The sequence below is a fragment of the Daphnia magna genome, linkage group LG10 (assembly GCF_020631705.1).
Source record: "Daphnia magna isolate NIES linkage group LG10, ASM2063170v1.1, whole genome shotgun sequence".
Taxonomy (NCBI): domain Eukaryota; kingdom Metazoa; phylum Arthropoda; class Branchiopoda; order Diplostraca; family Daphniidae; genus Daphnia; species Daphnia magna.
In genome coordinates this window covers 6,315,108-6,328,723 of record NC_059191.1, presented here as the reverse complement: position 1 = coordinate 6,328,723, position 13,616 = coordinate 6,315,108, and the positions used below count along the sequence as shown (strand labels likewise).

General features: G+C 38.2%; 1 protein-coding gene and 3 long non-coding RNA genes across 5 annotated transcripts; 1 reads left to right on the top strand and 3 right to left on the bottom strand.

The window, feature by feature from the left end:
• The first annotated feature begins 2,087 nt into the window (after positions 1–2,087).
• LOC116922640 lies at positions 2,088–2,997 on the top strand. The gene is made up of 2 exons (XM_032929010.2): positions 2,088–2,454; positions 2,578–2,997. Exons 1-2 carry the CDS (start codon positions 2,240–2,242, stop codon positions 2,918–2,920), a joined length of 558 nt encoding a protein of 185 aa, XP_032784901.1. The 5' UTR covers positions 2,088–2,239; the 3' UTR covers positions 2,921–2,997.
• Positions 2,998–3,070: 73 nt separating this feature from the next.
• LOC123476801 lies at positions 3,071–3,668 on the bottom strand. 2 transcript variants are annotated; one of them, XR_006651663.1, is made up of 3 exons: positions 3,491–3,668; positions 3,360–3,396; positions 3,071–3,298 (listed from the first exon to the last, which is right to left on the bottom strand). It is a non-coding gene; the product is annotated as an uncharacterized LOC123476801 (long non-coding RNA). The 2 variants fall into 2 exon arrangements; XR_006651664.1 differs by having other exon boundaries at positions 3,071–3,295.
• A 6,064-nt stretch (positions 3,669–9,732) lies between these two features.
• LOC123476864 lies at positions 9,733–11,505 on the bottom strand. Its single transcript, XR_006651838.1, has 3 exons — positions 10,987–11,505; positions 10,203–10,307; positions 9,733–9,878 (listed from the first exon to the last, which is right to left on the bottom strand). It is a non-coding gene; the product is annotated as an uncharacterized LOC123476864 (long non-coding RNA).
• A 14-nt stretch (positions 11,506–11,519) lies between these two features.
• On the bottom strand, positions 11,520–13,616 carry LOC123476863. Its single transcript, XR_006651837.1, has 3 exons — positions 13,517–13,616; positions 13,121–13,457; positions 11,520–11,591 (listed from the first exon to the last, which is right to left on the bottom strand). It is a non-coding gene; the product is annotated as an uncharacterized LOC123476863 (long non-coding RNA).

Below are 13,616 nucleotides of genomic sequence, written 5' to 3'. Positions count from 1 at the left end.
ACGGTAATGAAGTAGTCATTGCATATGCCAGTAGACAACTCAGAAAACCAGAATTAAATTACGCTACTGTAGAAAAAGAAGCCCTCGCAGTGATCTTTGCGATAAAATCTTTCCGCCACTACCTGCTTGACGAACCTTTTCTGGTCATCAGTGACCATAGTCCTCTTCAATGGCTACAAAATCAAAAAGATAATAATGGGAGACTAGGTCGGTGGGCAATACAACTAGCAAGTACCAACTATAGAATACAATACAAACCAGGACGAGTACATCAAAACGCAGACTGTTTATCTCGAATAAAAGTCGCGGTCATTCAGGAAAAAGGCAAACAAAAAGAGATCTGTCTAAAACAAGCAGAAGATCCTCTTTGCATACACATTAGAAATTACTTAGATAACGGCGAATTAACTGAGGAACATCAAGTTAATAACCCTGTTTGGGTTAAAGAAATTGAATTTTATCAAGTAATCGACGGTGTGCTATACCGTAAAGATTTTTCCACCAAAACAAAAAAGAGAAACGAAGTAAAATTTCAGGTAGTCTTGCCTCTTTTCCTTCGTCCATTGGTATTGAAAGAACTTCACGATGAACCTTTATCAGGCCATCTTGCCTATCAAAGAACGTACCTTAAAGTTAAAAACAATTATTATTGGCCATCTATGAGGGCCGACATCAAAGAGTATTGTAGAGTGTGTGAGGCTTGTTTAGCCAATACAAAGTCTACTTTACGCGCTTTCTTACACCCTCATGAGCTAGCAAAAGCACCATTTGACGTGGTGGGAATGGATTTTATGGGTCCTTTCACACCACCGTCAACAAATGGAAATAAATATATTATGGTCATTACTGATTATTTTTCGAAATGGACAGAAATAGCAGCTCTCCCTGATCAAACAGCTGTCACAACAGCTGATTGTTTCATGAAATTAATAGTACAAAGGCATGGTCTACCAAAAGCGATAGTGTCCGATAGAGGAACGAATTTTACATCGTCAATTTTTCGCCACTTATGTAAAACGTTAGAAATTAATCAACGGTTAACGACAGCGTATAATCCCGCTAGCAACGGACAAACCGAAAGATTCAATCGTACGTTAACAACAATGCTCAGAAAAGAATTAAAAGATGGACAGCATGAAAATTGGGAACAAATGATGGGAGACGTATGCTTTGCATATCGTAATTCCGTTCATTCATCAACATTAGAAACGCCATTTTTTCTTTTGTATGGACGTGATCCCAACCTCCCAATCCACAACTTTCTCGATGCTGTACCACTTTCCACACACTCTCCCACAGATTATACAACCCTTATGCTAGAACGACTTAGAATAGGCTTTCAAGTCGCTCGCGAAGAAAATCGAAAGGCAAGAGAAAAACAAAGGGAGCAATATAACAAAAGAGCAGTATTGCACGAATATAAAGTAGGGGATAGAGTATTGATAGATATCAAAGTTCTTCCACAAGGAGAAAGCAGAAAATTCGTCTCGAAATTTAAAGGCCCATACAGAGTAATAAAACTGTACGATAATAAAACAGTCGACATCGCCGATAACTCTTTCATGCCAAGACGAGTCCATGTCAACCGACTCCGTCCCATGTTCGACAGCATGATATGGCGAGACGAATTTTGCCCAGACATCGAAAAAGAACAAGAAAATCTTTTGCACGAGGTAGATCTCGAGAGTGACACAACTCTAGAAAACAGAGATAATAGACCTCTAGCGGAGGGTAATATGGAAACTTCTCAACTCTCAAAGACAGATAGCGATCTGCAACAGGCAAATGACGATACAATCGCCACAGAACGTCTAAACGAAGACAACACAGAAAATGACACTTTAGAAATAACTCTTCTAACTTCCCAGCCTGACCCTACTATCGTAACAACTGATCCCACTTTTTACCGTCCAACAAGAACGCAGTAAAAGGATTGTAAGGAAACCTCAAAGGCTAATAGAGGAATAATAGAGTCTGTAAATATTTATAGCCCTTGGTTCTCGCGTACATGTTCTTGCAAACAAAAAAAAAAAAACAAAAAAAAAAATTTTAGAAACAAAACTAAATAAAACTAAAGTAATAAAAATTAGAAAAAAGGAAGATCTTATGATTATGAAAACCCAAGCCACGCTATTTTTTTTTAAGGCCCACCAACACGTGGCCTAATCCAGGGAAAGCTAGGGCTATATAAGCAACAAGCACTCGAAAAAAAGAGCCAGTCTATTTTTCTGTTCCTAAAATGGAAAACAACTTTTTCGACGAAGAGTCAATCTCGAGTGAGGAGCTCAATCAGATAGGTTCTTATTGGAACACTGATTGGGACTCCTACTACGAAGAATCTCTAGTAAGACCGTATTCGCGTCAGGAAACCCCCTGGCAGCTCATCTCGTTCGGAGACCCGCGTTATCAGGATCTAGATCCTGATGACCCGGTGTATATAGCAGCCTGTAGGGAGTAAGTAAACTAGATCGTCCTTATTATTTTTATTTATTTATTCATTTGTTTTATTTATTTTTCTCCCCTAACAAAAAAAAAAAAAAAAAAAAACATTCGTTTTTTCCTTTGGGGTGAGCGTAGCCTAAAAGAAAAGCAGGAGAAACAGGCCATCGCCGAGAAAGAAGAAGTAGCCAAAGCTTACGAGGAAGCTTTGGCTAAATCAAAAAAAGAAGACGAAATCCTAGAAGAAAAGAAAGGCGAAATCATCAGATATGCCAAAGGGAAATTTTTTCCCTTACCTAGCCGTTTCGGTTCCACGACGGAACCAAACGACTGGGATACGGCATCAGACCTAAATAGGAAACTTGTTTGTCAGCGTTGGTTCGAAAACCAAGAAAAAAATGATACCTTAAAGTCATTCGGCATTGGAATGGGCCTACTCCTGGGCATCGTAAGCCTGTGCTTGCAATTGTTCCAGCAGTAGGAGCATTATTTTTTTTTTCCCCATAATTTTTTTGTCTTGTTCTTTTCGACCTTAAAATCAAATATAATTTTTGACATTCTGAAGTTATTATTTATTAATTCACTCTATAAAACAAACAAACAAAAAAAATACATAATTAAATGGAAAAAGTAAAAGAAAAAGATAAATAAATAAAATAAAATAAAATGGAATAAAAATAACATAAAATAAAACAAATAAAATATAACAATAACAACATACAACAATATGTATATGTATATGTAAATATAAACAAACTTGTAGAAACTATAAGGGAAAAACTTTACTTTCCCTTTCTACTTGAATAAGATAAGAGAAAAAAACAGTAACTGCCATCTAGCGGTGAACTGTTGAAACCTACTAAAACAAATAAAGCAATTTCATATTAAACCAAATGAAAAAACATTCAAAACCAAAATACCTTTTATACTCCCTATTCAAACGAAAAAACACAAAACCTGAAATTCAAAAAAATACAAAAAAAAAAAAAAAAAAAACACAATTTAAATGCACAAACAAAGAAATACATAACAGTAAACCAAATGAACTCACCGTTTTGGATATACTCCTTGAACACCCACACCCTCAATCTCCACAAATAACTGAAAAACTATAAATATAAGAAATCTTAGCAGGGAACACATATACAAACTTACCTATCCCAACTCCCTAATAAACTCCGACTACCAGCACAAACATGGCGACTAGAAGCCAAACAAAAGCAGACGTTGACAGCTCCAACGTTGCCAAATCAATTTTTCATTCTCCATTCTCTTCTAATAAATATATATTTTTTCCAATTAAATACATAAAATTATTCCCAAATTATATTATTTCAAAAAAAAAAAATAATTTATCCTTAAGAAAAAAGCATACATAAAAGTAAAATAACGAAATTTAATAAACTAAGTATGTCCCTATGTTTCTTCCAAAAACACCACGCATACCCCATCTAGCGATCATTTCAACACCCACACTTTATACAACTTCACTATATGTACAAACTCCACTATTCTCTCCTTCATCATTCATAAAATGTTTTTTCCCTTACCAAGTTTTACTCATATTTATTAAATCAAGCGTAGTAAAGCGATATTCAAAAAAAAATAAAAAAAAAAGTCCCCATATATTTCTGCATTTTTCCATTCAAACTACACATCCACGACACCTAGCGGTCGATCCAACTTATTTATGTACACTATTTCCCTTTCACTTTCTGTCATTTTTCCACATTCCTCCGAGATATTGTATATCAAAACAAAACAAAAACACAACACACAAAAAAAAAATAATAAATAAAAACTAAAAACAAACAAAACAAGACAAAAATAAAACTAAACAAAACAAAAAAATTAACAAAACAAGAAAAGAAAAAAAAAAAAAAAATCACTTTAAATTTTCTGAAAATGTAAATTACCTTCCATTCCTACATTGTATCCTTCCTTCTAACTTATTTTTTTTATATACCTCCCATCAAATCCGTCTTCCTAGAAATTTCTTATGACGGATAGTATTTCATCGAACATATACAATCATGTAGTCGGCAACATCAAACTTATTCAAGTTTATCTTCAGAAAATGTTGCTGTACTTCATGCTAACAACAATATTATGCATCACTGCATTGGCATTCGAGACTATAATCTGCAACTGCGATAATCCATCAGCAAAAGAACATTTACGAACAAATGACGAGAATTGCCCGTCATTGCTGAAACCGACGCAAAAAGAAGTCGACTACATGTTATGGACAAACAGAAGAGCTGGAATTAAATTCCAAGCATCAATCTGCGGAAAATGGATGAAAATCAATCACATCACAACGGATTTCTTCGGTCAACAAATAATTGTTCCAGAAACAGTTGCGTTAGAAACATCATTAGCTGAATGCACAATTATGGCTAAGACAAAACGATGCAACGACATTCAAATGAATTTAGCTGACGATAAATGGACCCACACACCAGATCCACCCACAATTGGAAGCTGGTTCTCAACCGTCTCCCCTTATGTAATTAATTGCATGATGGAAGAAACTAGACTCATTCGACAAGGAGCCGATGACATCATCGAAACACCTCTCGGAAAAGCAAATGTTTCAGACGGAGTTCACACCCACAATCATCTCACGATCATTTGGGATATTACAGTAGCCACCGCGTTCGACAACACTCCAAGACTCGTCAGCAGTGGAGAAGGCGCTCTCATCAAAACATCGACTCCAGGAACTTTTCGCCTCGAAGACGAAAAACAGCAATTGGCATTCCATATTAAACCAGAAGGCAGATGCCTCACAACTGCCTGTCGCCACAAAAACGAATCTTTCACAGTTATAGGAGACGAGCACTTGTTCATCTCAATCCCCCACCTCGACGACGACAGCGAAGAATCCGACTACGAACTTCCTCAACGAGAAACGACAACTCTATCAAACACCAGCAAAAATAACACAGTAACTGCCCTGGAACAAATACTCAACACTCAAGTCGGTTTGGCCGCACACGTACAGTTTGTACGCGACAAACTGACTGAACAAGAAAATGATATTCTAAGAATCGTGAGGAACACTCAATGCGAATTGGTACGGACTAAAAGAGCTCTTGCAACTTCAGCTGCTCAATACGACGGATGGCTAGCAGCCAGCATCTTACAGCTTCCCGAATGCATGAATCTTCAAGCACAAGGAGAAACTGTATTGTTGAAGCAATGCAGAGCCATTAGAATAACATTCACTACCGAAACGACAAGCTGTGGACCTCAACCTCGATTCAAAAACTTCACCATCGCAACAAACGGCTGGGAACTTGCCCCATACAGTCCATGCTACTGGAGAGACCATTACGTAAACTTTAATGGAAGACATCATGTCTATCGTAACAACACTTGGAAGAAAGCCGAAGCAACCCTTTTACAACCAGAACGGGATCTGCCTACTTCCTTCCGCTACGACGACGATAATACACACGACTATGAACCACAGGCTAATCCTGCCTACGATGGTATAACAACAAGCCACATGAACATCATAGCAGATCTCGCTGCAGCAATGGCCGAACAAAGCATGAAAACAGGCATCAATTCATCAACAGCAATGAGAAATATCATTGTTACAGCAGAAGAAAAAACAGGAATAACCAGCTATATGAGCTGGTGGGAAACATTCAAGATTATCATGTTCTTCATTGGACTAGCAATCATCAGCACCATCGCCTTCAAAATCCTCCGTTGGTTTGGCGTATTCAAGATGATATGGAGCTGTTGCTGCACACTTAAAAATCTCAACAAAACCACCCATAGAAGAAACCGACGTCGAGAAGTGATGGACATTTCAGAACCAATCGACATGAAACAATATCTACCTCCTCTACTGCAAACTCAAGTTTGACTAGACCGATTACGGGACGTAATCTTACGGGCCCGGGAGTCATGTAACAGAATTCCCATTCTGCAAGCATGGCTTCTTCACTTTATCTCCCCCGCATCCCTCGTCACACAGCCTCCACTTGAACCTACCATAAGACTGCAAGCAGCAACAGAATAGACCTTTTTCCCATCGACTCCCCAAAGACACCTGCATCGCCCGAAGCTCTTACATCAGCCGACTAACACGGAAGCACCCTCGTCTAGCCACAAAACTTCCGAAACATCTTCCTACCTGTTCCCACGTCTAGAATATTCATACACCTGCACCGCACGCGCCAAGACATTCCACCTTTTTTTTAGATTAAGATCCCAATGCATAAATAACCGTAGGTTTAGAAATATTTTTACTAATTATTCACTTAAATCCTAGTTAAGTGACCTGTCCGAACTGTCACCACAGTTCGGGGGTGGCTTTAACACAGGACTATTAAATACTAATTTATACTTCAAATTCACGCTTTCTACCGTAAATCTTACAACTTTAAACTATAATTCTTCTCACCCCTCCGTGACTCATCCGAGCGGATGGGTACCCCTTAACCTCCCTAAAATTCGACTTAAGTGAGTTGACAGAACTGTCAACTCCAGTCGGGGGTGGCTTTTGCACGGAGCCTTCTTTCCTATGGTTTTCTTTATTCGGGTCACGGCCGCATCTTTTCCATATAAAAGACCGTGACTTTTCCTCTCATAGTCAGTCGTTTTCCAGTTCTTCTTCGTTACTCTTCAGCTCATTCTTAATCTATTCTCTAGTGACTTAACAGTATCGGTAAAGCTCAGTTAAGTTGACTTGTGAAGTGAATATTTTCCGCTCACGCTACCCAACTGTTCCAACTGGTATGTCACACCTCTATTTATTTATGTCTGTAGCTTAGACTTAGTAGCCAATACATTTGCATTGTGGATCAGCCGTCTCCTTTTTATTTATTTAAACCGCTTTTAATTTAATTATTCCGTAAAGGGAAGAATGGTTAAATACATGATCCCTTTACAATATCCTCTAAGATTCTTTTTCTCCCATGCCGCTTATCATCGTGTGCATTCAGCCACCAATTGTTAGCAGTAACCCCTTCCTTGCAGCATCTACTATTGAGTACATCGAAGGTATCATTTAATAGATTTGTTAACTTTTCTTTAGGCTCTGTCCCTTTAAATTTTAATAGTCACAATTAATCACAATTTTCTAATACGGATTTCCACGAATTTTTTAATACCGGCAAATTGTCTTTTTAGTCTCTTTTCATTCTCCGTTTTGGCTTGCATTTGGCGGTGTACGTAGAAACCAAGCGCATTTCGTTTTGAAAACAATTGAGCCGCAAGTCGTACGTTCATCTTTTGAAAATTGTTTGGATTTATATGAGCATCCGTTAATTTATAACACAACATAAGTTGAAGACCTCGTTGAGCTTCCAATAATTTTTCATATGAGTTAAAGTCGACGGTGAAACCCTGAAACTATACATTTCTATTTAAAAAGCTTTAAATATTCATAACAAATAATGATGAACATAATACAACTACCAATACCTGAATTTTTTTGGGTTTTATCATATGGTTTCGCGTGCCTTTCAGCAGGTGTGGCACATATATCAAGCAGTGAATTCTGACAGAATCATCCAGTGGATCCGACATACTTGTACATCCATGTTCTGTTCCGGAAATACCGAAACTAGTATACGGCGATTTGTTGGTTGAAAACCCATCGCAGACGCACGCTTTCACGATAGCCCCAGCATTGAAAAGACGCACAATACTTTTCGTAACGAAATCTAGTAATACTACACCGGGAGCACCACCTTTAGTGCCAAACCACGCAAATGGCTGGATCCAACCTTGCAGAAATGGCCTGAAGACGAGCATCAATACGGGATCAGCAAGTCCATTTGGAACCATGATGGTAGTCTCCCCAGCATAGTCGACAATGCCTTTCCACTTAAGACTTCTAGTATCGAATCTCATGTCTTTGGTTATAGAAATTTCATCCCACATCAGTGTGCCCCAGCGTTCGAATGGTTGCAATCCTTTCGATGTCTCCGATAAATGCTCTAGCGCAAGTGAATTGAATCCGAACTTGCACTCCGCGGAGCTTAATAACCGAGGGGTCGCCGACTCTTTTCCAGGGTGAACTTCGGGAAATTTTTCCGTATTTTCCGTTCCGTAATTTCCCTAAATTTCCGCAATTTCCCAAATTTTCCGTAATTTCCCTAAATTTCCCTATTTTTCCGCAATTTCCCTATTTTTCCGTGCTTTTCCTTTTTTTCTACGATTTCTCAATTTTTCCGCGGTATTTTTTAGCTTTTCCTACCTTTACCCACCGGATTAATCACGAGAAAATGGAATTAAGGCCACTGGGTGTCCGCCTTCGAGATTTTGTTGGGCATACGTCAATGACTGAACTGGGCTTTTATTTTAAATTTTCGACAAAAACGGTTTTACATCTTCGACAATTTGTTGAGAAAAGAGCACCTTTTCACCAGAGGGGATGTCAGGAGGAGGTAAGCTGCAAATATATGTATAACATGGGTGGAACCCATGAGAAAAAACGGCAAGTTTGGATCCTGATTCAGAAATAGTCTTCGATTTTTTTGCTTGACCGTTAAAGCGGTACCAAGTACAGTTAACGCCCACGTCAGCAGTTCCAAATTTTCATTCATAAATAAAGCGGTTGCGATATGGTTATATCGCTATAATATAACCATATTATTTTCTACTTAAATTGAGTGGGATTCCTCCAAAACTTTGGCCCCAATAACGCTTTCTTCTGTTCTTCAGGGAGTGCCGAATAGCGAATACTCTTCACAATCAACGAAAGACTCTACGAAAGCGGCTTGAAAAAATTCTGCATCTTCAACTTGAGCAAGAGTCTTAAGGTCGTTATATCCTAGTTTTTTAAGAATATTAATCATATGAGACGCCAGATTGAGTCTATTTTTCCTCAAAAGATAGAAAACGTCTATTTCAAGATCTTCCATTTTGGTGCCACTTTTTCGCGTCAATGCGTCATCTGCTGCATTTCGCTTGTTCAGCGGCTACAGAGTTGCCGTAATACATAAAAAAGAATGCTTCAAATCAAAATTATGGCATTTTGTTACAAAATATAAGAATACTTCACGAGTAATTCACTAGTAATACACCTGAATTAGTTAAAACTAACTAAAGAATTATCTAAAGCCGTTAATCGGACGTTTTAATGACAATTATTTTTATTTCCGCAATTTCCCTAAATTTCCGTGATTTCCCTAAATTTCCGTGATTTCTACCCCTTTTTCCGCTTTTTCTCAAGGGGTGAACTTCGGGAAAAAGAGTCGGCGACCCCTCGTTAATAACCTCCTCATAGTAGAAAGACTTGGGAGGGGTAGCAATCCATTCTCTCTTAGATTATCATATGCTGTGTGACTTTTCATTCTGAGAATGGCACACTGAATTAGGAAGGAGTGTTCGAATCGCATTGTGCGACGGTGTTTGCCATGCGCCGGATCTATTGCTGCCTTGGCAATAAACATTTTGACAACCTGTTTCTCCTGAAACCCGAGGATCCAACCGGCCAAAAAAATGAAAGGCAAGTGAATATTCATATCTATACCAACGAAAACTATTGTTATATTTCTAAGTTTGAGATGCATAATCGATAGGAAGACATGGTCAATCCTTTACTTTTACGGAAGACCGGAAACACGATTAAGTAACCACTCGTGATAAGAAAAGTCAAGACAATTGGTAAGTAAATTTGACTTACTTTTAAATTACTTTTTTTAAAAAGGTCCAAGTATTCAAGAATCAGAAGAATTAAAATCTTATATCTCAAGAAAGTAAGTCTTATTGCAATCTCAATTTGTAATATTTACCGTTTCAGATAGATGCATTAATACACGGTCGAGTCCATTCCTTGAATCCTTGTGGACCATTATCCTACACTCACGACGCAATTTGGCAATTATAGTTGATGCATCCTGTAACCCACATAACACAAGCCAGTCCGTCGGATGTCCGACAGATAACGGGGTCGGATGTTGAGTACATCTTTTTGATATCCTCCGGACAGCCCGATATCCGATTATTATTTTCAACCGGGGCGGTGCGGGGAAAATTTGAGGTTAACCCGTTGCCCCGAAGCAATAAAAAAAAATGCCGTTCTTTCGGTTTCAGAGTAAAAATCGGGGCAAGCGGGTAGAACGAGCTATTATCGGGGTTGTTATCGGATAGATCGGGTCAATCGATAATGTTTTTTGCATTGATGAATCGATTGATTGCAATCCAATTGATTGCAAACCCCAATTGAATTCGGGGAGAAGAATTTTCCACCCTGAGCCACGCCTCCTTGGCCCGAAATGAGAAACCCGATTTGCAAAAAAGCGCCCCGATTGGCTCGAGGCCGATCCTTAAATGAAACAATTGAAAATCTTTTTGGCTGTTGGAAGGAGGTCCGTAGAATATAATTTTCGCACATCCATTGCACTTCCAAGGTGACTAGCCGACGGACATCCCTGGAACTACCCATTGAGTACATAGATATCTAACGGATATTCGGCCATGATTCGGACATCCGACGGCAGAAATGTGATATATGGGAAATGCAATGTAACATTTTAACGATTGTTTCATACTTCTTTTTGCTGATTCAAATTTTACCTTTGCCCTACATTGGTAAATGTTCTTTTGCATCCGACAACGATACAGTTCTTCATTTTTCTGGGTCAATGCAGATTTTTTTTTTTTTTTGTGGAGTCTGATTGTGTTAAAGAATCTTCGGGCTTTCTGCTTTTCATCCTTTTCTGTAGGTAACATTTTAAAGTGCTACATTTCACACATCGTTTTTTTTTTGTCCATTAGAATTTTGCAGAAGCCTGATCGAATGACTCCATTGGCGTCAAAAACTACGGAGAGCCGTAATGAAAACTCGCCATCTTTAAACTGGCTTCCAACAATACCAACGCAAATGTTTTTTTCGTGAAAACTCCTTGTTAAGTTTGATATGTCTTCCATTGATGAAAAATGAGTAGGAATACTGTTTGGTGCAATGTGCTTTCCATTAAGATGATACGAAACCTCTTGTGAGTTTCGGAATAGTATCGCTTTCACTGTCACCGTTCCGTTAGATAATGGGTCCGTGTAAATGCAAAGTATGGCGTTTTTGGCTTGGTTGAATGACCATATTCAACCGCCAGGTAATTCCATTTGGGACACCAATGTGAAATACGTGATGAAGTTTGGTTTGAAGTTCCATATACTCTCATCTGAAAAAGAACGAAAATAAATGATGATTTATGTCAGTAACGACATGTCACGATTATTCCCACATAACACAAGGCAGTCCGTCGGATGTCCGACAGATGTCGGGGTCGGATGTTGAGTACATCTTTTTGATATCCTCCGGACAGCCCGATATCCGATTTGGATGTCCTACGGATGTATTTTTTTTTGGTTTTGACCGCCCTTAACAGCGCCGTCAGACATTCTAAGGATATCCGAACGGGCTTTCATTTGGCTATAAATATGACATGTATTGGGCATCTATTCATGAAAAAACATTATGCTATACCAGGATTCGAACTCGGGTCTCCCGCATCACAGTCGAATCTTATTCCACTGTGCCAATCTACAGATATATTATGTATCATTTTCGAACAATACAATCGAATTGTTGTAAAACAACACTTGAGCTTTTTCGATAACAAATCACATACAGGATTTTTAAGAAGTCAAGATGATGTCGAACTTAGGTTAAACCAGAGGTATATAAATTGAAATTAAACAATTTATGCTAAATATTTTTTGAATTTTAAACTTCAGCATGATTTATTAAGTTTAAAGTAGTTTATTATTATTTGAAATTATAATCCTATCATAAGTATACTTGCTTTTAATATTATTAGATGCCGAATAATATTTATTTTCTGTGAGTTAATTTTCAATGGCTTGGTTCCCGTAAGCTAAACGGAAAGCTTGTGCAAACAAACTCACGACTTTCATATATTTTATTCATTTTTTGTAATAAATTTTAAAATAAACCATCCGGCAAATAGATCATTACTCCTTTATTTTTTAAATTTTTCATTATAAATGCTGGACTTCAAATAAAAATACGTTCAAGGGAAAAATTTGAACACGGTTAAGTTTTCCCCCTCTCAAGAAATTTTGACAATTAATAATGAAACTTAGTGATCGGCCCCAATTAGTTCTAATCGAGTTAACCGCCCCGCACCGATAAAGTGCATTCGGGGTTGAAATGAGGTGCCACTTTTTCAACCTGGGCGGTGCGGGGAAAAATTTGAGGTTAACCCGTTGCCCCGAAGCAATAAAAAAAAATGCCGTTCTTTCGGTTTCAGAGTAAAAATCGGGGCAAGCGGGTAGAACGAGCTATTATCGGGGTTGTTATCGGATAGATCGGGTCAATCGATAATGTTTTTTGCATTGATGAATCGATTGATTGCAATCCAATTGATTGCTAACCCCAATTGAATTCGGGGAGAAGAATTTTCCACCCTGAGCCACGCCTCCTTGGCCCGAAATGAGAAACCCGATTTGCAAAAAAGCAACCCGATTGGCTCGAGGCCGATCCTTAAATGAAACAATGGAAAATCTTTTTGGCTGTTGGAAGGAGGTCCGTAGAATATAATTTTCGCACATCCATTGCACTTCCAAGGTGACTAGCCGACGGACATCCCTGGAACTACCCATTGAGTACATAGATATCTAACGGATGTTCGGCCATGATTCGGACATCCGACGGCAGAAATGTGCTATATGGGTTGGATGCACGTACCTGTAGTTGAAGATGATTGAGCAGTACTTGTTATTTCTGCATTTTCATTAACGGTTTCTTCAGTTGTAATCTTCAATTCTGACTCATTTGAGGTATTCGGATCATGAACATCATCCATCGGCGTCAATTACACCACTGTCTATAAAAACAAGTATTGGTTTTGATAAATAAATATGAAAAGAAGCTAATTTAACATTGATAACGATGCTTACTAGTAGTGTCGGTATTGTTTCTACGACTACTAATGCAGGTTGTTTAGCCATAGCTGGTAACTGTTTTTCAACTGAAAGGTTCTCATCTGGAACGACTTCCATGGGGGTGGCCAAATCATCAGAAACTATTTATATAACAATGTCTTAATATAACATAACATCATTTTTGAAATTCAAAAATTACTCTTTTTATTTAGGCTGCTCTTCTTCGCAAAGGCATATCTTTCTTTATTTGGATGCTTCCTGCACTTTTCATCGACAGTAGGGTTTGCTTAATAATTGAA

Coding starts and splice junctions, on each gene's coding strand:
- LOC116922640 (XM_032929010.2), top strand. CDS start 2,240: ATGGAAAACAACTTTTTCGACGAAGAGTCAATCTCGAGTGAGGAGCTC. Junction 2,455..2,577: donor TATATAGCAGCCTGTAGGGA/GTAAGTAAACTA, acceptor GGGTGAGCGTAG/CCTAAAAGAAAAGCAGGAGA.